Genomic DNA, 26837 nt, shown 5'->3' with positions numbered 1-26837 from the left:
TACAAACGCTTCGGGTTACAAATGCTTAAGGTTACAGACTCCACTAACCCGGAAGTAGTACCTCAGGTTAAGAACTTTGCTTCAGGATGAGAACGGAAATCGCGCGGCGGCAGCAGAAAGTTAAAGTGGTACCTCAGGTTAAGAACAGTTTCAGGTTAAGAACAGACCTCCGGAATGAATTAACTTCTTAACCACTGTAACTTTATGACTTTTAGAAGACATCTGAAGGCAGCGCTGTACAGGGAGGTATAAATGTCTGCTGCTAGCTAGGCTCAGTGATGAGCCCTTGCTCATGCAACTGCAGTTAGCCAGTCCTTTCCTCCACTTGTGTTTTGAGTCATCTCAGAGCTTGTTTCCTCGACCTAAGATACAGAGTATACTAAGGAGCCAAATAGGCTCCACGAAGTAGGAGAGGGTGCTCAGGGGAGATCGTTTCAACTTGAGTCTTTGGGATGTTAGCCTGGGCTTCAACAGGAGCGCCAGTCATATCAGCCGGAAAATCCCCCAGGGCTGTCTGAAAACCCACTGGACCCATCTGCAAGGGGGAAAGGTGCTGAAAGCCGAAATTGTAACAGGAAATGATCTGACCATGCCAAGGGGCTGATTTGAATATCCCCCACTTTCAGACCACCCTCTTCCTACCCAGTTGAGAAAACGAAGTCCGAAGTGTGGACTGCCACATCCATTGGGCCAATGAGATGTTGGGACAGCCCCATGGTCATCAGGGCAGCTACAAAGCCCTCAGCCACCACAGAAGTGGTTCTCCGTGTTTATATATAACAACACGAAAGCTTATTTTGGCATCAAGAAGCCTATAAATTAGTAATAAATATCATCACCACAATCATTTCATGCAAAAACACATATAAAAATCGAACATGAATAAGCTACCATGGACTGAGGTTTGCTATCACTACATGCTGCTGTTAAAAGCACTAAATAAATTGACTCATTGTCAGGTTCAGGCTTTTATAATGCAAGCAAAATCAATTTCTTTAAAGAGCCGAGCAGAGTCTGGAACTCTTAACAAGAACCTTCAGCTTTAAAATTGGAGGGATAGCATAATTGCAAGCACCCCAATTCATCCACCTGTACCCCGAAGCAACTGAGGGCAGACATGAAATTCATCAAAGTTGCAACAGATGGCTTGGGCTTCCCCTGGTGATGGCATAATGAATCCCTTGCTGTTCGTGTTTCGTTAGCTGTTCATTGGAAGCTGCCTTGTATTGGGAACAGGCTGTAGCTCAGCAGTAGAGCATCTCAGTCGCAGGTTCAATCCCTGGCAACTCCAAGATAGGGCTGGGGAATGTTTCCTGCTCTGGAAGCTGCTAAGAATCCCCCAAAAAACCCTACCGCCATGGTATGCCCTAATACCATATACTCTTTTTAAAAAATGTGTGCCCCCCCCCCAATAGCTGAATTTTATGGTTAATGGGGTGGGGGAAAGTTTCTGCGTGGTCCTTAAAAAATAGTATTTTTTCCTACTGTTGTGCAGGATGCAGGGAGGGCGGGATCAAGAAACTTATTTTGGGGACTGGGCTTCTCCGTTTGCGAGTTACAATCATGTAAGAGCAGTGAGATTTGGCAATCAAAGTGAATCTCACTCTGCTGTGCCAAAAGGAATCATTACTATTGAGCTGACAGCACTGCAGCCAAAGAGCACTTCCCTAATGATGCCAGCATTTCGATGACAAATCAAGCTATTTAAATGGCTCTGGCAAGCACATCCTTTATAGCAAGGTATCTAGGTAACCATCCCCGATGCAGCTTCAAGGGTAGGAGGGAGAAGGGAATGGTGAGCTTCTTCATCTAGGTGAAAAATTAATTCCAATGAGATTTATTGTTGCCCGCCTGCAGAGGCCAAGTATGAAAAGCAAATAAATTTGTATGTGTTAATTAAACATGTACTTCTAAGTGTAGCTCCGCAAGAAGAGTGTAATCAATTATAAGATTATCCTGCTAGGTTACATTCAAAAGCATATGAAAGTTGCATAGAAGCATGAGAAGTTGCTCAGAAAGGTTTAATCGTCAATCCATCTTCCCAGGGAACTCTGGGAACTGTAGTCCTGAGAGGGGAAAGGGGGGGTCTCTTAACAACCCTCAGCACCCTTGACAAACTACAGCTCCCAGAATTCTCTGGGGGAAGCCACGACTGTTTACGGTGGTATGATACTGCTTTAAATATATAGTGAGGATGGGGCCTTAGAGAGGTCAAAGCCCTATATAAGTTTAAGAGGCTCTGTACCTTGAACCACGTCTCACATGCCACCTATTTGACCGCTTATGGACACCTGGTCTGATAAAATTTAGGTAAAGTTATGCCGTTAGGAAGCATTTTGTCATATCACAATGATAACGTCTTGTTTTAAAGTCAGGTTTCCCCGTTCCATCCAAGGATTTGAAACTCAAAATTTAGGCTGCATAAGAACAACACATTCCCAGCATGTAACCTCCTCCAATGAATTTTGGGAATGGTAGTATCCCCACTTACAGAGCTACAGTTCCCAGCGCCCTTAACAAACTACAGTTCCCATAATTCCTTGGGGAAAGTTATATGCTTTAAATGTATGGTGAAGAAGCAGGCATTGTAATTGTTTTTTGTATTCAGAGGCCTTGGACAGTCCTAAACTGTACCTTATTGGGCTTGTGCATGGGTAGGCAAACTAAGGCCCGGGGGCTGGATCTGGCCCAATTGCTTTCTAATTCCGGCCTGTGGAAGGTCCGGGAATCAGCGTGTTTTTACATGAGTAGAATGTGTGCTTTTATTTAAAATGCATCTCTGGGTTATTTGTGGGGCATAGGAATTCGTTCTTTCTTCTTCTTCTTCTTCTTCTTCAAAATATAGTCTGGCCCCCCACAAGGTCTGAGGGACAGTGGATCAGCCCCTTGCTGAAAAGGTTTGCTGACCCCTGGGCTTGTGCATTAATCCAGCACGGGCAGCGGTGCTTGGTTATGAAAGTACATGGGTCGAACACTTTGATAAGGCTAAGCAGGTCTAGTTCTGGTCAATTTCTGGATGGGAGACTGCCTACGAAACATATACGCACCTCCCTGTGACAGAAGGAAGGTGGAATATAAGCAAAATGTTATTTTCTTGCACATCCAACCTGTACAAAAACCTCCTGGGGGGACCTCTTCACAATCAGAGCAATGTGCTTGAATCGCTGGAGAGATGCCAGGGAAGGGGTGGGGGACGGGGTAAGCCCTCTCCCAAGAAAGACATTTTATATGGCTTCAACAGAGCTTTTCAGCAGTGAGCTTATTAAATTTCAGGCTCCTATTGATGGTTTCGTCTGCTCGCACAATGATGCTAGTATTTGAAAATGATGGCCGAAGCAAGGGCGGGAAAACAAGAACCCCAGCCCAACATTGCTTAGCTCTACAAAACAAAACGGCAAAAACAGCCCCTAGTACGTTCTTAAAGGTTTTGGCAGTCGCAACGTCCCTTAATTGAGATGTAACGATCCTGCTGTTTAATGAAACATCAGCGCCTTTCAACCTTTGGCCTAGCATGACTCACGTTGTATGTGAATGCACAGAACAGCTACCGTATTTTTTGCTCTATAAGACTCACTTTTTCCCTCCTAAAAAGTTAGGGGAAATGTGTGTGCGTCTTATGGCGTGAATGCAGGTTGCCCAGCTATCCCGGAAACCAGAACAGCAAGAGGGATCGCTGCTTTCGCTGCACAGCAATCCCTCTTGTTGTTCAGTCTTCTGAGATTCAGAATATTTTTTTTCTTGTTTTCTTCCTCCAAAAACTGGTCTGGTGCGTCTTATGGAGCGAAAAATACGGTAATTTAATGCAGCTGCAGGAACAAACCTCTTGTCTATGACACTGATTACGTATCATCATGACCTTCACTACTACTATGCACCTCGCCTTTCCTCCAAGTTGCTGATGGAGGCATACACAGCTTTCCCCAAAATTTAATTTTCACAACAACCCTATGAGGTCGTTTGGGTTGAGGAACACAGGAAACTGCTTTATGCAAAATCAGGTCCATTGTCCACTGAGCTCAGTATCATCCACACTGGCTGGCAGAAGCTTTCCAGGGTTTTAGACAGCGGCCTCTCCCAGGGTTCAGAATTAGTCGGGCACCGGATACATTTTGTGACCGGGGATTGGCAGATCGCGAGCAGCTAGCTCAGTCAGTAGAGAACGAGGCTCTTAAAACTCACGGTTCTGGGTTCGAGACCCACGCTGGGCAAATTATTCCTGCACTGTAGGGAGTTGCATTCTACAGTTCTATGATTCTACGATGTCTTGGCGCCTCGTGTGGCGACTTAGACTCAAGAAGAAAATGGCCGCCGCTTACCACTGAGGGCATGGAAATGCACACAAGTTAGATCGCTGGCTGCTCCCTTCTGTGTGACGCTTTGCCTCTTCTCCCCCACGCCAAACATGCAAGTTCAAATCTGGCAAAATACTTTATGTAACACACACACATACATTCAGATAACAATATCACATCTTAAAATAACAGTTTTGAAAATATCAATAGAAAGTGTGACTGAATGAGATGGGGGTGTGACTAGACATTCTGTTGTTGCACCTGCAACCTAGGTTCCAGGAGCCATGTGGCGAATAGTTTTTCTGTCCCAGTTTTGAACACTACTACTACTACTACTAGTAGTAGTAGTAATAATAATAATAATAATAATAATAATAATAATAATAATAATAATTTATTTATACCCTGCCCATCTGGATGGGTTTCCCCAGCCTCTCTGGGCGGCTTCCGATAGAACACTAAAATACAATAACCTATTAAACATTAAAAGCTTCCCTAAACAGGGCTGCCTTCAGACTTTCTTCCAGCCCGACCTGGGGATTGAACCTGGAACCTTCTGAATGCAAAGCAAATGTTCTACCACTGAGCTATATGGCTCTTCCTCAAAGGGACAACAACCTTCACAGCTGAATGCAGATTGGCTGCTGGTGTAGATCTGGGAATGAGGCATATCTCAAGGGGCAGGGAGGGGTCTTAGAAATTTGAATCTGGTATATCAGGGCTAAGAAATCTGTGGCCCTGCAGATCTTGTTGCCTGCAATTCCCATCATCCCTGATCACTGGTCATGCTGGCTGCGGCTGACGAGAGCTGGAGTCCAGCAACATCTGGAAGCCAAATGTTCAAGGCTCTGGGGCAAATAAAAAAGGGGGGTCACTGCATTTTTCCTGTTATTTGTGGATTCGCTCTTCTCCCACCCAGTTTCCAGAAGAGAGAAATGTTCAGAACTCAACTAAAAATGAGAGAAGATGGAGAAGAAGTGGGCAAATAGGTCCTCAACAGTTCTGACCCTGCCAGCTTCTATTCCTCTGCATTTTACTTCCAAGGCATATCAATGAATCTTTCCACAAAGGATCCCACTTATTAACAATGGAGCGGTGAAAGATCACCCCAAGACAGATGGTGGGTTCAGTCATGGCCCAGTGATCAAAATTCTTCAACAACAGACCTATAGTCTTCCTGCTACCCTTTGCATTCCTCATCAGCTTATAATAGCCTCCAGAAACAGAGAGAGAGAGAGAGAGAGAGAGAGAGAGAGAGAGAGAGAGAGATATTTTGGCAATTTACAGACCAGCCGGGCATTTCTGCCCTTGACACCCGCAAGGGACAGCCAGCCAGGCATCTTTGCCTGCCAGACGAATGGCATCCATCTGCCCGGATGGCACTGAGCCTGCACACGAGTTGTCAGACAACATCCTGTGTGCCAGAATGGCAGGGGTTTGAGCAGGCAGCTTGGCCACACTGCAAGAACTTCTCTTTCTGCATGGATTCCCTCTTCTCTTGGGCAGCACCAACGCTAGATCCTTTCCTGGCTCACTCTCGCATGGTATAGCGGTTCCGGCTTCGCTATCTCAGTAAGCAACTCTTTTTCTCCCTAGTAACCACAGAGAGTGGAGGCTGCATTGCAGGCTGCAGCATGGTTCAGGGGACAATGTGGTAGAGTGGTTAGAGCAGGGAAGGGGAATCTGTGACCCTCCAATTCCTATCAGGCCCATGCTCAGGAATGATGGGAGCAACATCTGAAGGGCTACCAGTTCCCCACCTGTGGGTTAGAGTGTTGGACCAGGACCTGGCAGAGCAGGATTCGAATCCACACTCACCTCGGGCCAGTCACTGTCTCTCAGCCTTGCGGTGAGAATAAAAAATGGGGAAGCAGAAGGCCAGCTGGAGCTACTTGGAGGAAAGGTACAGCCATAAGAAGAGACCTGCTGGATCAGACCTGTGGCCCATTTAGCATCCTGGTCTCACAATGGCCAAGCAGATGCTCCAATGAAGAAGAAGAAGAGTTTGGATTTGATATCCCGCTTTATCACTACCTGAAGGAGTCTCAAAGCGGCTAACCTTCTCCTTTCCCTTCCTCCCCCACAGCAAACACTCTGTGAGGTGAGTGGGGCTGAGAGACTTCAGAGAATGTGACTAGCCTGAGGTCACCCAGCAGCTGCATGTGGAGGAGCGGAGACAGCGAACCCGGTTCCCCAGATTACGAGTCTACCGCTCTTAACCACTACACCACACTGGCTCTCTATGAGAAGCCCATAAGCAGGTCCCAAGCAGAAGATCACTCCCTGCCTCCCAAGCTTTCCAGCATCACTGTCTCTGGACGTGGAGGCAGAACCTAGCCATCATGGCTAGTAGCCAAGGTGCGATACAAATGCAATAATAAACAGATGAAAAATATTACACCATTCCAGCCTTCCTGAGCCTGCTGCCTGCCACATGGTTCAGACTACACCTCCCATCAGGCCCAGCGACTACGGCCAGTGGTGAGGGAATGATGGGGTCTGTATTCCAGAACATCTGGAGCACCAGGATACTGCACTAGCTAGGCCAGCGTTTCTCAAACTTGGGTCTCCAGCTGTTTTTTGGACTACAACTCCCATCATCCTTAGCTAGCAGGACCAGTGGTCCGGGATGATGGGAACTGTAGTCCAAAAACAGCTGGAAACTCAAGTTTGGGAAACACTGAGCTAGGCCTTTGGTTTGATCCAATAGGTTCGCCCCACGTCCTTTTAATTTAGATGAGGACGGTTTCTTTTCCTTGAAAACATTATTCCGTAAAGTTTAGCCAAGTTAGCTTCCCTTAATGCTAGGACAACACGAGCAGCACAGCTTTCTTTAGTCCTGTTAGAACTAAAGAACTGCCAAACAGTCCTAGAGCCTCGGTCTACAACACCCTGTAATTTCTGCCCGAGCTTTTTCCTCAGCAGACCTCAGCCACAATTGCAGGGTGAGCATTATGGTACAGGGAAGCTTGAGCAAACATCGTCTTCTCCTTCTCCTCTGACTTCTTGAGCCTCAACAGTACCCTGCTAGCCAAAACGCTTTCTTCACTACACTGGGGTGTGGATTGTTTGCACCCATCCAGTGCTCTGAGGACTGCAGCCTAGTCATTCAGCCTTTAGCAAGGCTTGAACCCAGGGATCCGGAAACCTCTGTATTGGTTTTGCCTTCTCCGCAAGAGTTCCTGCTGTTTATATATTTACCTTTGATTTTTAGACATGTCCACAGGCAGGAAGCTGAGGGTTACTAAATAGGCCTTACGGAAAGGATGAGCTGGCCAGAGGCCTTAAGGGTGGGGATGGAGAGGTGGGATTGACAGTAAATACGGACTGCCAGAGCCAAAAGTGCCCACTTCCGTGAATTCAGAGCTGGACCTTTACCTAGGCCTGACCTGGTGTGGGCAGGACTTGGAAAAGAAACAGGACAACACAGTAAATGCAAAAATGTGCTTTAGTTCTTTTTTTAAAAAAGAGAGAGGGAGAGAAGCAGTTTTATAGTAAACACATCCGCAGAACAGGAAGCAACAAGCTCGATTTTGATGGGGAAGATGGGCTGTTACTGTTTTCTGTGAAGAACTTAAGAAAAGCCTTGCTAGCTCCACACCAAAGGCCTAGCTACTCCAGCATCTTTGTTCTCACAAGCCACATTCACACTACACATTTAAAGCTGTCCCCCCCAAAGAATCATGGGAACTGTAGTTTGTTAAGGGTGTCGGGTGTTGTTAAGGTAAAGGTAAAGGTACCCCTGCCCATACGGGCCAGTCTTGACAGACTCTAGGGTTGTGCGCTCATCGCACTCTAGAGGCCGGGAGCCAGCGCTGTCCGCAGACACTTCCGGGTCACGTGACAAGCTGCATCTGGTGAGCCAGCGCAGCACACAGAACGCCGTTTACCTTCCCACTGGTAAGCGGTCCCTATTTATCTACTTGCACCCAGAGGTGCTTTCGAACTGCTAGGTTGGCAGGCGCTGGGACCGAACGACGGGAGCGCACCCAGCCGCGGGGATTCGAACCGCCAACCATGTGATCGGCAAGTCCTAGGCACTGAGGTTTTACCCACAGCGCCACCCGCGTCCCGCTTCGGGTGTTGTTAGGAGGTGCCTATTCCCGTCACAGAGCTACAGTTCCTAAAGTAAAGGTAAAGGGACCCCTGACCATTAGGTCCAGTCGTGGCCGACTCTGGGGTTGTGGCGCTCATCTCACTTTATTGGCCGAGGGAGCCGGCATACAGCTTCCGGGTCATGTGGCCAGCATGACTAAGCCGCTTCTGGCAAACCAGAGCAGCAGACGGAAATGCCGTTTACCTTCCCACCAGAGTGGTATCTATTTATCTACTTGCACTTTGATGTGCTTTCGAACTGCTAGGTTGGCAGGAGCAGGGACCGAGCAACGGGAGCTCACCCCGTCGCAGGGATTCAAACTGCTGACCTTCTGATCAGCAAGTCCTAGGCTCTAATCCCTCTTCAAGGGAACTCTGGAAATTGTAGCCCTGTGGAACAAGACATTCCTTTGTTCCTCTTGGTGCCCTCCCAGGCTTGTGATATGTGGTAGGAGATACCCAGACCCAGCTCCCCATCTGGTGCCACTGCAGCCTCCGAATCTGTGTCCAGGTCACTGCTGCACACAGGAGCCATGATAGCAGCTCCCCTTGCAAGCATGCGCACACCCAGCGTTTGAACCACGGGCTGGATTGTTCTGCTAAATTGCAAGCATGCTTATGTCGGGGGATTCTGGTGAAAATGGGAATGGGTAATGCCAATATCTGCTTGTTCATCCCATGTCCAGTGCAGAAATCAATCCGTTGAATATAATTGGCATTTGCTGTTATTGTTGTTTTTAGTCTGCAAACAATATGCAATTGATTACCACCACTCACCCCAATTTCCACTTTGTCACTTTTTCATGGAAATGAGTGGTGTGGAATAACACCATGGCAAGGCAATTCACGCAATTAATTGCGTAAATTACGTATTTTCGCCATGACGAAACAAATAGCATGATTCTGGGCAGGAGGCGAATTGAAGGGAGACAGTGCTGCACATGGCGAATACAGGGCAGAATAGAAAACAATGATGCTTCTCCGTCAAAATATATGCTCACAACAGAGAGAGAGAGGGGGGGGCATTTCCTGTTTCCTATCTTCAGACACAAGGCACTTCTCAGTTCTGAACATGCACGGCAGTCCTGAATGTTTTGATTATCAGCTTCTGCCCTTCAGATCAGCTTGTCGCATCACAAATCTGGAATATCAGCCTCTTGTGCACAGAAGGATTGCAACAGCGACATCCTCATGGGAAATTGCTTTAAGCTGTTTCTCCAGCCAGAGTGGCGTTCTCTGCGCATCCACCGTGGCTCCTTCAGCAGAGCGTGTCACAGAGCAATCCCAGTGTTTTTAGAATCACGGTTACTGAACGCATCTTGCATTTAGGAAGATGCTGGAGTGAAGGTGGGGAGCCGCTGCAATTTGAATTAATTGCTACGTTGACTCTGGAGCGGTGTGTTGATGCTAGAAGCCAAGTGTGCCGAATTAATTCCGCCTTCCCCCACCCCCATCCCCGGAGTCAGAAATGCATGCAATGTTATTTTATTTTCCTTTTCAAATGAATCGTTTTCAAAGGGTTTTGGATTCTTACAGGCTGATGTTAGGCTCCATCTAAGATGTCTGCCACTTAACACCAGCCATCGCCCATGCAAGCTGGCAGGGGAACAAAGCAGGCATTTCGTGGCAAACCCAGATCTCCAAAACAAGGTCTGCACAAAGTATTTCAGTTATAGAGGCATGCTGTTGGTGAACAGTTTAAAACAACCTGATGAACACCTCTAAACTCCTTAAACCATCACCTACTGTCAAAATGATTAATTTCAGGGTGGCCAGAGACATGTTTTTCAGCCTTCAAATTCCTGGGTGAAAAGAGATGTTTTCAAGTTTATTCTAAAAGTTAATAATGAAGGAGACTGACACATCTCACTAGGAAGGCATCTGTAAGTTGGGAACTACCATTGAGAAGGTCCTATCACAGGTGACTGTTCCCCCCCTCCAAATCTCAGCTGTCTATGACGATTAACAAGAACCATATAGCCTTAAGTATTTGGTGTCTGAGCATTCTTGATTTCCTCTTCCCTCTCCATTCCCCTTTCCTCTTGTGTCATGCCTGCAAGGGTTATGCTGGTTTGATTGATCTACAAGCTGCTGTGGGTCATCTTTTGGGTGATTAATGAGGTACAAATGTTAGGAACAAGGACGGAGGGAGGGAAGACGGATTGTGAATCACGTTAAGGGTAGGTAGCCACGTTTATGCAGATCTGCAGGTGACTGCGCAGTTGTGTTGCAAACAGCACAGACATCAAGCAGGTCTTGTTTGAATCCAGCTGTCGGTTCAAGTTTCATCCAGCCACAACTTGCTTGGGCTGTTCTCAGGCCCTGGCAACTCTATACCAATTTCTGGCCCTTTGAAAGCAGGAGACACCAATAAATTATTGGACTGTCATTTCTATGTTGTTGTTGTTTTAATTCTGCATTGCCTTGAGGACGTTTAGTACAAAGGCAATTCAAAAATAACTGTAAAGATGGCCACACCTTCGCCATGCTAAAAGGAAGGAATGCCCCGCAGCTTCTCCAAGTAATTTTATTTGTCTTTTCCTGGCACGAGTTGAGGAGATACCAACTGAAAACTGAGAAAGAGGGAGGGTAACACACTGTTTGGGGAATCCGGGGAACATAGTGTTACAAAACTACAAAAGTTGGTTGCCTCATCCTCCCTCTGCTGGCAAGAGCCCATGGGATTTCAGGCACTCACCCCGGGTCTGTGGAGCTTTGGAGAATTGAGACACAGTGGCGACTGCCGTAGCTTTGAAAAATATGGTCTATTCACCCATTTACACCTTCAGTCTTCATGGAGGGAGTCCAGATCCTACAGCATGGGCATTTCAAGAAGTGCTTGCCCCTCAAAGCAGTGCAGCCCTGGAGTCCAAGGCATCTCTCCCAGCCAGCCTTCAGCCAGCCTGCCCAACATGGATCCCCATCTTTCTTCCTCCTTCGTCCTCCCAGAACACCCAGCTAAAAACTCTCTTTTCCCGTCACTTCACACCCCCCCCATTACCTTGGCAGCATGTGTCTCCCCAGGCCAAATGATTCCTTTTAGACGGCTCATCAACACATTTTGTCATGTTAACAGATTTGCTCTTTGCTAGGCCAGCCAGGTTGGTTTGCATAAGCCAGCCCAAGGATTCCCTGTCTTGCACAGCTCTGCAGCTTGTACTTTTATCTATATCCCAATTCAAATTTGCACCTTGGTTTTGGAACGCTTAGGTTTTGAAACGGACTTCTGGAACGGATTAAGTTTGAGAACCAAGGTACCACTGTAATAAAAAGCCACTTGGTGTTACTAACCTTCCAGCATTTGGCTGGGCTGGCTTTGGGTGGCTTCCTACCCACCCTACGTATCGAGCCGTTTAAGAAAGCCTGGCATGAGAAATCTCAATATGTGGGGAATATTGCAGTATATTAAGCAAAGCTCCACGCTAATTGTTTGTTAGATACATTTCAGCTATGTTCAGAACTCCCTTGGTGTTTCCTGGAAGCATTCTCATTTGGGGTTGATTCATGCAGAATTAGCAACAGAATTTGCATTGGGCAATAAGGATTTGTAAATAGAGCTGGCTAACCCTGCAACCTTTTATGGGCAATTAGTTCAGGATGGAGGATGTAGATCTTCAAATAAATGAAATAATTGTTGCACGGTGGGCTCCGCTCACGCAAGGGCATTCTTTCAGCCTTCCTTCCCTGCCTTTCATTTGATTTAAGAGGTCAGAGAATAAAGCAATTAGAAGCCTGCAGTCCAAGCACAGGCTGGTTGGCTCAAATCAATAAGTAAATCTGCCCCTTATCTTATTAACCCCATCGTGCGCCCCAGTTTCTTCAAGCCTCCTTCTCCTTCATTTACCCTTCCTGTTTCCAGTCCTGTTACCTTCCCTGTATATTCTCCTCAACAACTGAGCCCGCTGCCTGTCAGTTTCCCTATCACCTGGAAATTATTTCCACTACTCAACCTGCCCTTCAAAAGGTAATATTCCCAGGCTGTGACTGAGGTTTCTAGCCCAGCCAAAATTACCACTGTCGTTCTGCTAACAGAAACGTAACTGCAAATATTCCGACAGCTTTATTCCCTGAACATTTAGAACATTCAGAAACATTCTGAGAAGATCAGACCATTGAGTGTTGTTGTTGCTTCGCTATCACACACATGTTCTTTATTTCTTTGTTTGTTTAAAACTTTTGTATCTCCCTTTCACACATAAACCTCAAGATGGCTAGTGGAAAAAGGAGACCCACATATGCTTTAAAAATAAATAAATACGTGCTCGCTTCGGCAGCACATATACTATACTATACTAAAAATAAATAAATACAAACCTATTTTTTTCAATTGAAAAAGTCCTAAAAACTTAATTGTCAGAAAGAAACAAGCAGCAGCAGACCAGAAAATTAAAAATAATAAGAGCAGCATTTTAAAGCAGTTGGACAGGCTACATTGAAGTCGCTAAGACTGAACAATGTGCTTAAAAGGAAGATTTGATGACCACCTAGGAAAGGGGTGAGGTGGACTCTCCTGGAAAGAGAGATTTAGAGCTTGGGTGTCACCACAAAAACAGCATTCTCTTTCCTCTTAGGTCCTCAACGCACTATAGATACCATTTTAAACAGTCATGGCATCCCCACCAAAATCCTGGATAGTGTACCTTGTTACGGGTGCTGAGAGTTGTGGGTACTGACAGTTGTTCTTATTCCCTCTCACAGAGCTACAGTCCTCAAGAATGGTTTAGCAGTCAATGTTTCTTTCCAGAGAACTCTGGGAATTGTAGTTCTATGAGGGGGTCTCTTAACTTCTCTCAGCACTCTTAGCAAACTACACTTCCCAGGGTTCTTTGGTGGTGGGGGGAGGCCATGGCTTTAAAGCAGGATGATACTGTCTTAAATATATAGCATGGATTCAGCCTTAGTCAGACATTAATTTGAAGAACACAAGCATCCCCTCAACCTGACGGGAACTCCATAGCCCAGGGATCGTGGTGGTAAATGTCTGCCTTCCTAAGTGAACCTTAGCCTCCGCTACCACAGTGGTCTCCAAAATGCTTCTTTATGCATTGATCTTATTAGGTAGATTAATAACAGACAAGAAGAAACGAACAACTTGCTTCAAATTCTATCCAATGCCTTGCGCACAATGGCATCAAACTGTCCACGTCATAAAGCACAGGAAAGGTACAAAACAAGATCACTGGAATAAAAGCAAAGGCAAGGCGGCTCAGTTCAAGAGATAAAAGACTCTTCAAAGGTCATCATCATCGTAGTCCCTGGCAAATGCCAGAAAGATAAACTGGTATGGTCACGTAGTCCAGCCGCCTGCAATGCCGGAATCTCAGCTAAAGTATCCCTGTCTGATGGCCATCCAATCTGCTTCAAAACCTTCAAGGAAAGAATGTTCACCACCTCCTGAGGGAGTCCGTTCCACTGTGGAACAGCTCTTACAGTCAAAAAGTTGTCCCTTCCGTCGGAAGTTCTTCCATCGGAATATCCCTTCTTGTAACTTGAATCCATTGGATTGGGTCCTAACTTCCAGAGCTGGAGAAAATAAGCTTACTCAATCTCCCATGTGACAGCCCTTCCAATATTTGAAGATGGCTATCACATCTCCCCTCAGTCTCCATTTTTCCATGCTGAGCATACCCAACTCCCTCAAGTAGACAAAATATCATTATAATACTGTATATCATTATAATTTTGGACCCTCGCACTAGTATTATCCTTCTGGAATCAAGTAATGTCTCTGGAGAGATAAACATTCCTGGAGTCCTCCCATTTGTGAAAACTTCAAAAGGTTTTTGTGCTTTATTATTATCTGAGGAAGATCTTTGAAACAGGACCTTGCCCATAAGCCTTGTTGTCTGCTGCTTAAAGTATTCTTTGATATAATTATTATTTATTTTGTGCTTTATGGTTCCTCATAAAGCCTAGTGGAAATGTACACTTTGCAACTGCAATGATACTTTGTCTCCTTTACTGCAAACTTTTTCTCAATATTGCAGTAGTACAGTTGTGCCTCACAAGACGAAAAGAATCTGTTCTGTGATTCTCTTCGTCTAGAGGTTTTTTCGTCTTGCGAAGCAAGCCCATTGACGGATTAGCGGATTAGCGCTATTAGCGGCTTTTAGCGCCTTATCGGATCAGCTGATAAGCGGCTTAGCGGCTTAGAAAAAGGGGGGAAGGAAAAAAACCCCGCAGGAACTCGCAAGACATTTTCGTCTTGCGAAGCAAGCCCATAGGAGATTCGCTTTGCGAAGCACCTCCAAAACGGAAAACTCTTTCGTCTAGCGAGTTTTCCGTCTTGTGAGGCATTCGTCTTGCGGGGCACCACTGTATATTGTTGCTACAGATATAATAATAGCAATAATTTATTATTTATTTGACGCTCTTCTAACTGAGTTGCCCCAGCCACTCTTGGGCGCCTTCCAACAAATGAAAACATCAAGCACAGTAAAACGTCAAACATTATAAACTTCCCTAAAACGTCAAACATTAAAAACTTCCCTATACGGGGCTGCCTTCAGATGTTTCCTAAAAGTAAGATAGTTGTTTATTTCCACAGGGCATCTGCCACTACTGAGAAGGCCCTCTGCCTGGTTTCCTGTAACCTCATTTCTTGCAATGAGAAAAATGCCAGAAGGCTCTTGGAGCTAGATAGGGGGCCACCACTGAGAAGGCCCTCTCTCCAGGTGCCAACCACTATAACCCAGTTGGCAGGAGCCTTGGTGATGTGGGCCATGGGTATCTGCCTTATATAGAATCAGACTCAATGGTCCATCTATCTCAGCATTGTCTTATATGGTCCAACAGTGGCTCTCCAAGGTTTCAGGTAGTGGACATTCCCAGCCTCAACAGCAGATGTTGGGGATTGAACCTGGTACCTTTGCATGCTAATAATAATCATAATCATAATCATAATCACAATAATAATAATAATAATAATAATAATAATAATAATAATAATAATAATAATTTATTTATTCCCTGCCCATCTGGCTGAGCTTCCCCAGCCACTCTGGGCGGCTCCCAGTCGAGTGTTAAAAACAATATAGCATTAAATATTAAAAACTTCCCTAAACAGGGCTGCCTTCAGATGTCTTTTAAAGATAAGATAGCTGCTTATTTCCTTGACATCTGAAGGGAGGGCGTTCCACAGGGTGGTCTCCACTACTGAGAAGGCCCTCTGTCTGGTTCCCTGTAACCTCACTTCTCGCAATGAGGGAACCAAAACAACAGATGCTCTACTACCGAGGACCAGGAGATCCTTTTGGCAGCCTGGTTCCATCATCCCTGACCACTGGCCATGCTGGGTGGTGCTGATGAGAGCGGGAGTTCCAACAACATCTTTAGAGATGCAGGTTTCGCTATCCCTGAAATAGTGGCCTGTGCTCCATCAAGCAGAGCACATGCCCCCCTCCCACAAAAAATCCGAGACTGGGAGGAAAAAGCCACCAGGCCAGAAAACATGATTTGTGAGCCCCGCTGATTCTCATTTGAAAAATTAAGTACTGCAGTCTTCTGAAGGCTTCATACAGGAAACCTGATGTTTAGCATGGATGTGAGGAATACTAAATAGACACTCAAAGCCACTTATCCTCCACGACTCTCTTGCTTTACGGACCCACTTGGAGGGAACTAATAATTGAACTTCTATACCAGGGAAACAAAGCAAGGAAATGAGCCTATGATTGCGGCAAGGCCCCAACACGGATGCTGAACGGCTTTGTTAAACCTTCGGTGGCCCCAAGCGACTTTGCGAAACCCAGTGTAATAAACACACCACGCTTCCACTTTAGTGTTGACCTCCTTCGAGTGTGCCCCTGCCTTTATTCAAATTTCCTTACCTCCGCTTTTGATTTCCACCCTCGTCCCTAATTTGAAAGTCCAATCCCTCCTGGGTTAAGAAAACCAAGCCTACGGTATTTATCGCCCCAGGTGCCCTTCTGCTTTCTTCGGCTTGCTTTAGGTTCCTGGAATCCCCTCCCCAAACAGAAATCTTGATGGGTGCATTATCATCCTTCAGTATGACAACCACAGGGCTCACCTCCAACACAAGTCACTAATATGGAACGTCCATCCAATACATTCTTTTGCACATTCTCCCAACAAAGGAAAGGGCAGCAACTCGAGGGCAGAGCTGGTCTGCAGGTAAAGGGTGCCAAATTTAAGCCCCAGTTAACCTCTAGTTAGGGACATGGGTGGCGCTGTGGGTTAAACCACAGAACCTAGGGCTTGCCAATCAGAAGGTTGGCAGTTTGAATCCCTGCAACGGGGTGAGCTCCTGTTGTTCTGTTCCTGCCAACCTAGCAGTTCGAAAGCACGTCAAGTGCAAGTAGATAAATAGGTACCACTCCAGTGGGAAGGTAAACGGTGATTCCGTGCGCTGCTCTGCTTCGCCAGAAGCGGCTTAGTTATGCTGGCCACATGAGCCGGAAGTTGTACACCAGCTCCCTCAGCCAATAAAGTGAGATGAGCGCCGCAACACCAGAGTTGGTCACGACTGGACCTAATGGTCAGCGGTCCCTTTACCTTTACCTAACCTCTAGTTAAAAGGATCCGAGATGAGAAAGGCCTAGATCTGAGGCCCTGGAGAGCTGTGGCTGGTCTGAGAAGTTTTGTTTACTACAAAACAAAACCGGTACCAGGCACAATCCTGCATTGCACGGGTTGGACTGGATCAGGCTTCCTCAACCTCGGCCCTCCAGATGTCTTCAGCCTACAACTCCCATGATCCCTAGCAAGCAGGACCAGTGGTCAGGGATGATGGGAATTGTAGTCTCAAAACATCTGGAGGACTGAGTTTGAGGAAGCCTGGACTGGATGCCCCATCCGACTCTACAATTCTATGATCAGAACATAGCCCTGCTAGATCAGGCCAAAGGCTTATCCAGTCCACCTTCCAGTCAGTGGCCAACCAGATGTTTATGGAAAACCCAGGAGCAGAACACAGTGCAGGATCTCTCTCCTAACATTGTGCCCAGCAAGTGGAATTCAGAGGCACAACCCTGCCTTTTCCAGAGCTGCAGCACATCTTCATCTTAACCCTAGCATCCAGGTCTGCTGCTGTTCTTCAATCTGATCGCCTTTTGGGTAAGCAAAGATCGGTGAACCGCCCTAACACCACCGGGCAGAAATGTACCGTATTTTTCGGACTATTGGACGCACCTAGATTTGGGGGGGGGGAATAAAGGCAAAAAAAAATTATCCCCCCCCCCCGCCAGGCGCGGGGCTGGGGCGGGGAAGCCCGAGCTTCCCCCTCCCCCAGAACGGGACCCAGAGCCATGCTGAAGCTGCGCGCAGCTTTGGCATCGCTCTGGGAGCTTGCGGGGCTGGGGGAGGAGGAAGCCTTCCGCCAGCCTCCAAACCATGTCGGGTGACAGCGGGATGGCGCGCTGCGCCTCTCCCGCTGTCCCCCGAGTTTGCGGGGCTGGCGACGGGGAGGAGCAGGCTTCTCCCCCCGCCAGCCTTCTAGCCAAGTTGGGGGACAGCAGGAAGGGCGCGCTGCGCCTCTCCCGCTGTCCCCCGAGCTTGTGGGGCTGGCGGTGGGGCTCTCCTGAAGCCTGGAGGTTGTGGGGCTGGTGGGGGGGAGAAGCAGGCTTGCTTCTCCCACCCCCAGCCTCCAGATCAGGTCGGGGAATAGCGGGATGGCGGAGCACCGCCATCCCGCTTTTCCCCGACCTGATCTGGAGGTTGTGGGGCTGGTGGGGGGGAGAAGCAGGCTTGCTTCTCCCCCCCCCATCCCCACAACCTCCAGATCAGGTCAGGGAATAGCGGGATGGCGGAGCGCCGCCATCCCGCTATTCCCCGACCTGATCTGGAGGTTGTGGGGATGGGGGGGGGGAGAAGCAGGCTTGCTTCTCCCACCCCCAGCCTCCAGATCAGGTCGGGGAATAGCGGGATGGCGGAGCGCCACCATCCCGCTATTCCCCGACCTGATCTGGAGGTTGTGGGGATGGTGGGGGGGAGAAGCAGGCTTGCTTCTCCCACCCCCAGCCTCCAGATCAGGTTGGGGAATAGCGGGATGGCGGCGCTTCGCCATCCCCCTATCCCCCGAGCTTGTGGGGCTGGGGGGGGGAGAAGCAGGCTTGCTTCTCCCCCCGCCAGCCTCCAGATCAGGTCGGGGAATAGCGGGGTGGCGGCTCTGCGCCTCCCCGCTGTCCCCAGCTTTTGGGTGCAGGCTGCTGCCCGCAAGCCTTGCGAGCCCTCGGGACATCCCGCCGGGCTTGCAAGACTTGGGATAGCTTCCTGAAGCCTGGAGAGCGAGAGGGGTCGGTGCGCACGGACCCCTCTCGCTCTCCAGGCTTCAGCAAAAGCCTGCATTCGCACCATAGGACGCACACACATTTCCCCTTCATTTTTGGAGGGGAAAAAGTGCGTCCTATAGTGCGAAAAACACGGTAGTTTCCCCATAAACTAGGGCTGCTATACATCCAGATATTTCTGGACATTGCCGGGATTTCAAAGGTAGAATTGAAAAATTGAAAGGTGGCCTTTGGGGGCCTTCCTTAAAAAACAACAACACATCAACAACGTTCAGGGTTTCCTGGTTTTTACTTTTTGGAAATATGGTAATCCTACCGTCAACTACAATTCTCAAAACTAATGTTCCCAGGATTCTTCGAAAAGAGTCGCCTGTTTCAAATGCATAGTGCATATGTAGCCTAGGAGAATACAGAAGACTGGCTGGCCACTGGCTGCAGCTGCTCCATTTGATACAGGACAAATCATAAGAGGTCTGTGCCCTGAGGGGCCTCCAGATGTTATTCTTATCATTCCTGACCGCTGGGCATGCTGGCTGAATCTTTTGGAGTCCCAACAGCCTCGGGAGGGCCACACATTCCCTATTCCTGCTCTTAAGTAGACAATGCACAGGACTGGACTGTTTGTGACTGAGACTGTTCCTTGCAGGGCCTGGCTGGGGCAGGAAGAGAGGGAAAGGTTGTTGATGGCACCAGGTAAATGGTAGAGATCATCAGAGATTATCACAAGGCCCCAAAAGGTTTTAACTAACACAGATTGGAGGATTAGCTCCAATCCAAAAGGTGCGGAGATGTGAGCAACTGGGCAAGTCTGTCTGTAGGAGAACGTTTTTTTCCATTATCTTTTCATCTGCTCTGTTAATCAGAACCAGCAGGGGATTCGGGTTTTGTGAAGGGGGATTGGAGTAGCTATGCACAAAATAACTTCAAGCCACCCATAAAATATCCCCAAACAGGCAGCCAAGCGGTGCTGGGAGCTTGAGAAACGCAGGCGCTTTGGTGCATTTTCTCGACCTCGCAGCTTATTGCAAATTCAGAGATCTAAATCAGAGCAGTCAGCCTGTTCCCCCAGGTTTAGCTTGATCTGGTGCCAAGAAGACACTTAATATCTGGCATGTGCAGGATCCCAGCAGCTTGTAGTCAGCTGGTTGTATGCAGGTGTGTGTGTGTGTGTGTGTGTGTGTGTGTACACATATATGCTGGTTTTACTGTATGTAGGCATTATTATTATTTGCTTAAAATACTGCACATCACTTTGAGTTGCCATAGCAAAAAAGCAACTAACAAATTTAATTAATTAATTAATAATATCATAATTTGGATTTTTATTTTTTTTACTTACTGATGCAATCACGAGCACAAATCACAAATGAATATACAACCAAAGGGAAATCTGGGAGTGGCAGGGGAGGGGGATGCATATGGCTATTACCGTAAACGTGAATCAGTTTTCCTACCATCTGAAGATGAATTATTTTCCAAGCTCTTCCCCGCAATGAGTCCAAGGTAAATCTGGAATCTTAAACCCAAATCTAACTCATGAGCCTTAACCCATATTTGACCTTCCCTGAGTTCGTTAATGCCTGGCAGAGGTTCATACAGGAGGCAAGTTGAAAGCAGTAAGACATCTGCAAAGCAAATGAGCTTTTCTGGTTAGTGCATGCTTGCCTTACCAACCTGAGTTGAGTTTACGCCTCTGGTCGTGAATGTATCCTCAGCACAAAATATTATTTCGTGCTATGTCTCCATCCCCCATGCAAATATCATCTACACCTGACTGGAGGTGGGGGTTGATTGGGACCAATGTAGGGGAAAGCGTTAAAAGTCCCTTTTATTTATGCTGTAGTCTGCACCATAGGGACACGGGTGGCGCTGTGGGTTAAACCACAAAGCCTAGGAGTTGCCGATCAGAAGGTCAGCAGTTCGAATCCCCACGACGGGGTGAGCTCCTGTTGCTCAGTCCCTGCTTCTGCCCACCTAGCAGTTCGAAAGCACGCCAGTGCAAGTAGATAAATAGGTACTGCTCTGGTGGGAAGGTAAACAGCATTTCTGTGCGTTGCTCTGGTTTGCCAGAAGCAGCTTAGTCATGCTGGTCACATGACCCGGAAGCTGTACGACGGCTCCCTTGGCCAATAAAGCGAGATGAGCGCCGCAACCCCAGAGTCGGTCACTACTGGACCTAATGGTCAGGGGTCCCTTTACCTTTACCTTTAGTCTGCACCAGATTCCACACACACCCGAGGCCTCCCTTTAATTTAAAAGCAGGTAGGGGCACCCAAACAATCATTGCTCCTTGTGTCATTACTGTCATATCTCTTTCCACCACAAGCTTGGCTACAGACAAGAATGCCCATTAGTGATCTCTTCGCAGGCATCAGAAATTTTGTAAACTTGCTTTTTAAAATAAAATAAAAAATTTCTTCCAGTAGCACCTTAAAGACCAACTAAGTTAGTTCTTGGTATGAGCTTTCGTGTGCATGCACACTTCTTCAGATACTTGCTTTTTAAAGACAGGGATTTCCCACTTACTTCATTGGCTTAAACAAGGCTTGCCCGTAATTCTGGAATGTCATTATCAGTTTGAGCTGGGTGCCTCCTGATTTCATTGCTGTAGAGGAAGGGGAAAGCAGAAGGGGAGAAAGAAAGAGAAAAATAGTTAAACCATGTCCGTACAGTTCAATAGACACCCAGCAAATTTTTAATACTGAAATGTCACAGTTAACCACCTGCAGCGAGAAAGAAGGGTTATTTATAGGGCAGTCAGCATCAAAAACACAGCAGTGCCATTTTTAACACTGGGAAGCTTTTTTCATGTGTGGTCTCCTTGAGAGCTGGATGAGCTTGTCAGTTTCGATTTCTCCCAGTTGCTCAGTTTTTGGTCTCAACTTCACCAGATTTCCACATCAGTTTGTGAATTATTAGTACTGTTATTTTAAAAAGCCCTCATGAAAATTCACCAGCCTTTTAGCACACATTTTCCTAGCACATGCAAGCAGACTTCCCTTGCAAGCATTTTAGCACATGGTTTCCACAAATACATGCATTTCTGTGCATATAGTATATGCATGTTCCCCTAATATATGCATTCTTATTCTCTTTTGTTGTTATTGGGAAAACTGGATTGCAAAATCTGGGAAAGGGGAAATTTGTAAGGCAATGTGCACTTTGGTCTCCATATTGGATAGGTTCATACTGAAGCAAGAAGTGAACCAATATTTATCCCCCATTCCTAGCTTCCCCTCAAGGCAAGGTTAAGAACAGAAGAATAGCCAGTTGAACTATGCCATTGACCCATCTAGTCCAGCATCTTGTTCTCACAATAGTAAACCCCAAATGCCTGTGGGAAACCAGGACACAGAACATCAGCACAAGAGTACCCTTCCCATCCCATTTTTTCCAGCAACTGGTACTGTATTCAGAGCATTGCTGCCTCTAGCTGAGGAGTTAAAGATAGGTAGCCGTGTTGGTCTGCCATATTCAAAATAAAAAAATTCCTTCCAGTAGCACCTTAAAGACCAACTAAGTTAGTTCTTGGTATGAGCTTTCGTGTGCATGCACACTTCTTCAGATACACTGAAACAGAAGTTGCCAGATCCTTTTATATAGTGAAGTGTTCTTTACGCCAAAGAATAAACGGACATAAATCTGACATCAAGAATCACAAAACAGAGAAACCAGTAGGAGAACACTTCAATCTCCCAGGACATTCTATACAAGATCTCAAAGTAGCTGTTTTACTACAAAGGAATTTCAGAAATAGACTGGAAAGAGAAGCTGCTGAATTGCAACTCATTACCAAACTTAAAACCATGGAGAGACCTGGTCTGAACAAAGACATTGGATTCTTATCTCATTATACATGACTAAGCCATTTTTCACCTTCTCACCCCTTGCCTTTTCCTGTAAGACCTATTGCAGTCGTTAAGAGTCGTCAACAGGCTCATCTCAGCTATCTGCCAATCACCCATTCCCACCACCCTTCTGAGTAATACCCCTCCCCACCTTCTCACTATATAGAAGGATCTGGCAACTTCTGTTTCAGTGTATCTGAAGAAGTGTGCATGCACACGAAAGCTCATACCAAGAACTAACTTAGTTGGTCTTTAAGGTGCTACTGGAAGGAATTTTTTTATTCTAGCTGAGGAGGTAGACCATAGCCATCGTGGCTGGCAGCCACTGGCAGCCCTTTCCTCCATGAATTTACAAAAGTAAGGCCACATCTTCAAGTGCCACTTGGCAAGGACGTGCCAAGCAGTGTCTTCAGGAAGGAGGGTGATGCTAAGTAAAGTCCAGATCCAGGAGAATGTGGCATGGCAAGGTATATTCAGAGCCAGACAAGTCTCATCAGGACCACGGATAGCTCCCAGTGGGTTCTTCTGCTGGCTCTATTGTAGGTAATGGGGGGAATGTTGCCTTAGCAAAGAGCTGTATCCATTGGGAGCCCCATGAAGGCTAGCGAGCATGTCTTCTGGAATTGGACCCACCTCCCTGGAGAAGCTTTGCTCCTCAAAGAACCATTGCCTGTTTCTGGAATCACTGGCTTCTTCAAGACAGAGGTTAAAGGGGCAGTCCTCAGAGTCTGAAGAAGGCAAAGCGGGTGTTGTTCCTAAGCTGGGAGAGTACAGGAGATGCTGAACACCCCCCCCCCGAAAAACCCCCACACAAACCAACAGGGTTAAGCATCTTAAGAATATTAATAAGAGCCTGTTGGATCAAGCCAAAAACCCATCTAGTACAGCATCTTCTTCTCACTGTGGGTGACCAGATGCATATGGGAAGCCCATAAGCGGGACCAACTCTCCCCACTTGTGATTCTCAGCAGCTGGTTTCCAGAGGCAAACTGCCTCCAGCAGTGAGGTTGAAGATAGCTACGATGGCTAGTAGCCAACAGGGGTGTGCAACCCGCGGCTCCGGAGCCGCATGTGGCTCTTTTACACCTTTGCTGCGGCTCCGGGGCGGATACTAGCGAGGGGAGGAGGCACATTGTGTGCCCCGACACTCCCCACTGTGGTGGGCGCTGTACTGGCTGTGACGTCGCATGGGGGCGGTGCATGCGTTAGTCACACACTGTCCCGACGTCACCTTCCCGCCCACTGTCAGATCGCGGCTCTGGAGATATATTTGTTTTAAATGTCGCAATGGTTTTGTGGCTCCCAGTTTTTTTTTCTTCGGAAACAGGTCCAAGTGGCTCTTTTTTTCTTAAAGGTTGCAGATCCCTGCACTAGCCTCATCTCCCAATTTTTCTTCCTTATTTGGATTCTCTTTGGAGGCATTGCAGGCGGGGCTGGGTTCAGGGGTGGTAACACATATGCACAAACACACAAGTCATCACACCAGCAGCAGACAACATGTAACAAGCTGCACCTTAGCTTTTAAAAGCACTGTCTTCAAAGCTGATTCTGTCAGGCAGCTTAGTGTGTGCGATTTCATCCTTTCTTTAAATAAATAAAATAAAAACCCCTTCCTTCCAAAGGTCAGATAACCCACATCTTTTGGAGAGCTGACAAAAAAATAATCCAGATTTATTTTTGGGGGGTGTGCGTGCGTAAATAAATGTCACATTATTCTACTTCAGATCTGTTGTCCTTCAGTTTCTTTGGCACTGTACGTTTTCTCTCCCTGAACCAATGATATTAGCTACACGTCCTTTTAATTACTCCTCTCAGTGCTCTGTTACTGATAGGTCACCAGCTTGTAATCTGTCCTTTTCCCTCCTCCTTTCTTTTCTGTGCTACAAAATGTTATGCAAATCCGGTCAGTTTAATTACTCTTCGGCTCGAGCAAAACAGTCCCTCCAGCCTCGCTGTTTTCTGCTGACCCTAGCCTTCTCTTGCATTACCGACCCATCCCACAGGAACAAATAAATAATTAGAAATTAAAGTGCATTAAGCAATTTGCACCGAATAGGCAGAGCAGGAACGCACAGGTTTCACATATTAGATTAAGTTGGTGGTGCTGAGTAGGCCAAAACTCGGAATGCATTTAAGGGGAGAAAAGCATGCTGTCATTTTAAAGAAAGCAAAACCTCATTTCCAGTACTCAAAGCATCTGCCTGAAGTCAGGTCTCTTGCAAATGCACAGCGCATGGTAACAAAATTTCGCCATACATTGAGGGGGCTGCTTGAGAACACGCCGTGTGTCCTCATTTCAACTCTCTTCACTTGTTTATAAAACAAGTGGCACCTGAAACAAAATGTTGTTTGGTGGGCTACTTCTGTTCAGGGGTCCTTCTAGGTAGCCAGCCAGCAATTCCCTTTCCAGAATACAGTGGTACCTCGGGTTACATATGCTTCAGGTTACATACGCTTCAGGTTACAGACTCCGCTAACCCAAAAATAATACCTCGGGTTAAGAACTTTGCTTCATGATGAGAACAGAAATTGTGCGGCGGCAAAAGGCAAAACCCATTAGCTAAAGTGGTGCTTCAGGTTAAGAACAGTTTCAGGTTAAGAACGGACCTCCAGAACGAATTAAGTACTTAACCCGAGGTACCACTGTACTCCATTCCCTTTCATTCTCCCTCTCTGTTTTTTCATGTCCCTCTTGATGATCAATCAGTCAGCATTTCACAGCGACTACCAATTCTCAGTCCCCATTTGGACTGGGGTTATCGGGGAAGGGTTGCCCTAGGGTCTGCCAAAGGTTTTTTGAGTACAAAATTTGGGGTTTCTCCAAGCCTGCTTATGCGTCCCTATTGCCTTTGGATGATTCTGTGCTTGCTTTATCAATATCCAGACTCAAAGAATGAGTCTGCTGCCAATGTATGAAGATTATCAGCTTGCGGTACCATGCAGGTGGGCTTTTTCACTGATGGCGCCAGTGTTGCGGAATGCCCCCCCCCCACTGAAATCAAAGAATCATAGAACTGTAGAGGTGGAAGGGACCCTGAGGATCATCTAGTCCAACCCCCTGCAATGCAGAAATATGCAGCTGCCCCTTATGGGGATTGAACCTTCAACCTTGCCATTATCTGCACCATGCTCTAACCAACTGAGCTATCCAGGGAGTAAATACAAGAGGCATTGTTAATGTTGGTATTCCACCTCATCCTGAAGGCACACTTGTTTGGGCAAGCAGAACTTCTGGTTTTATTTTATGTTTATTTTTAATTTATTTATTAAATTTGTACTCTGCCCCTTCATCCACAGGTTTCAGGGCAGTTCAGCTTTCTTTAAATCTTTTTAACTGCTATGCTTTTTAATTGTGGATTTCTTGTGGCGTATTTTTACTATGTATTGATTTCACTGTTGTAAACTACTTAGAAGCCATTTTGGCAGTATATGAATTAATGAATAAGAATAATCATGCAGAACAGGAGTGTGAAATCTTTTTTGGACTAATGACCACATTCGTTACTGGGCAATCTTTTAAGCGCTACGTGCTAGTGGCAAAATGAGCCAGGCAATGGATGCAAATTTTGTACACTAGGGTAGTTTTTTACACACATGCATGAAACCCTCTCTAGCCTCCATCCAGAGCAGAGGTCAGCAAACTTTTTCAGCAGGGGGCCGGTCCACCGTCCCTTAGACCTTGTGGGGCGCCGGACTATATTTTGTTTGGGGGAAGAATGAATTCCTATGCCCCACAAATAACCCAGAGATGCATTTTACATAAAAGTACACATTCTACTCATGTAAAAACACGCTGATTCCTGGACTGTCTGTGGGCTGGATTGAGAAGGTGATTGGGCCAAATCTGGCCCCTGGACCTTAGTTTGTCTACCCATGATCCAGACAAGCAAATGGCATTATCACTGCCAATATGACCATAGTGATTCATTTTTTGGCACTTACAGGCTCTTGACTATTCCTTGTCTATGAAAACACTTGCAGAATCATCCATCCTACCAGGTTGATTTTGGACTTTCCCCAGCAAACACAACTGATACCTTGAGCAATCATCCACCCAGCAGCTTAGCATTCTCCTAGGAGTTTGACAAAAGAACAAAAGTGACCAGCCCCTGCCCAAACCTCCTGCCAGGAACAAAATACAAAACCATTAACCAAACTACAAATACATCCAGAAAAAGCCAAATATATAGCTGTAAAACCTAAGCCACGAGAGATAAGCTCAGGTCAATGTCAGAAAGTCCTTTGGCATTTGGCCACACACAGCCTGATAAATGGGACGCAGGTGGCGCTGTGGTCTAAGCCACTGAGCCTCTTGGGCTTGTTGATCAGAAGGTCGGCAGTTTGAATCCCTGCAA

The 26837-nt window shown here is 46.7% G+C and overlaps 2 protein-coding genes across 2 annotated transcripts in view; one reads left to right on the top strand and one right to left on the bottom strand.

Moving 5' to 3' along the window:
• The window catches only part of PRKAR1B (protein kinase cAMP-dependent type I regulatory subunit beta), a 539030-nt gene extending 535397 nt beyond the window's left edge, over nt 1-3633 (top strand). Inside the window, exon 12 of the transcript XR_014518920.1 lies at nt 3545-3633. The gene's annotated coding sequence lies outside the window, so the exon portion shown is untranslated. The remainder of the gene's footprint in view (nt 1-3544) is intronic.
• FAM20C (FAM20C golgi associated secretory pathway kinase) overlaps nt 1-26837 on the bottom strand; it is a 98927-nt gene that overhangs the window by 34974 nt on the left and 37116 nt on the right. The window contains exon 3 of the mRNA XM_083474333.1: nt 21161-21239. Within this exon, the coding sequence (XP_083330459.1) occupies nt 21161-21239 (79 nt within the window). The remainder of the gene's footprint in view (nt 1-21160; nt 21240-26837) is intronic.

This window comes from Podarcis liolepis, assembly GCF_965112155.1.
Source record: "Podarcis liolepis genome assembly, chromosome: 14".
NCBI classification, from domain to species: domain Eukaryota; kingdom Metazoa; phylum Chordata; class Lepidosauria; order Squamata; family Lacertidae; genus Podarcis; species Podarcis liolepis.
Note: the sequence above shows the minus strand (reverse complement) of the source record. Positions and strands in the feature narration are given on the sequence as shown.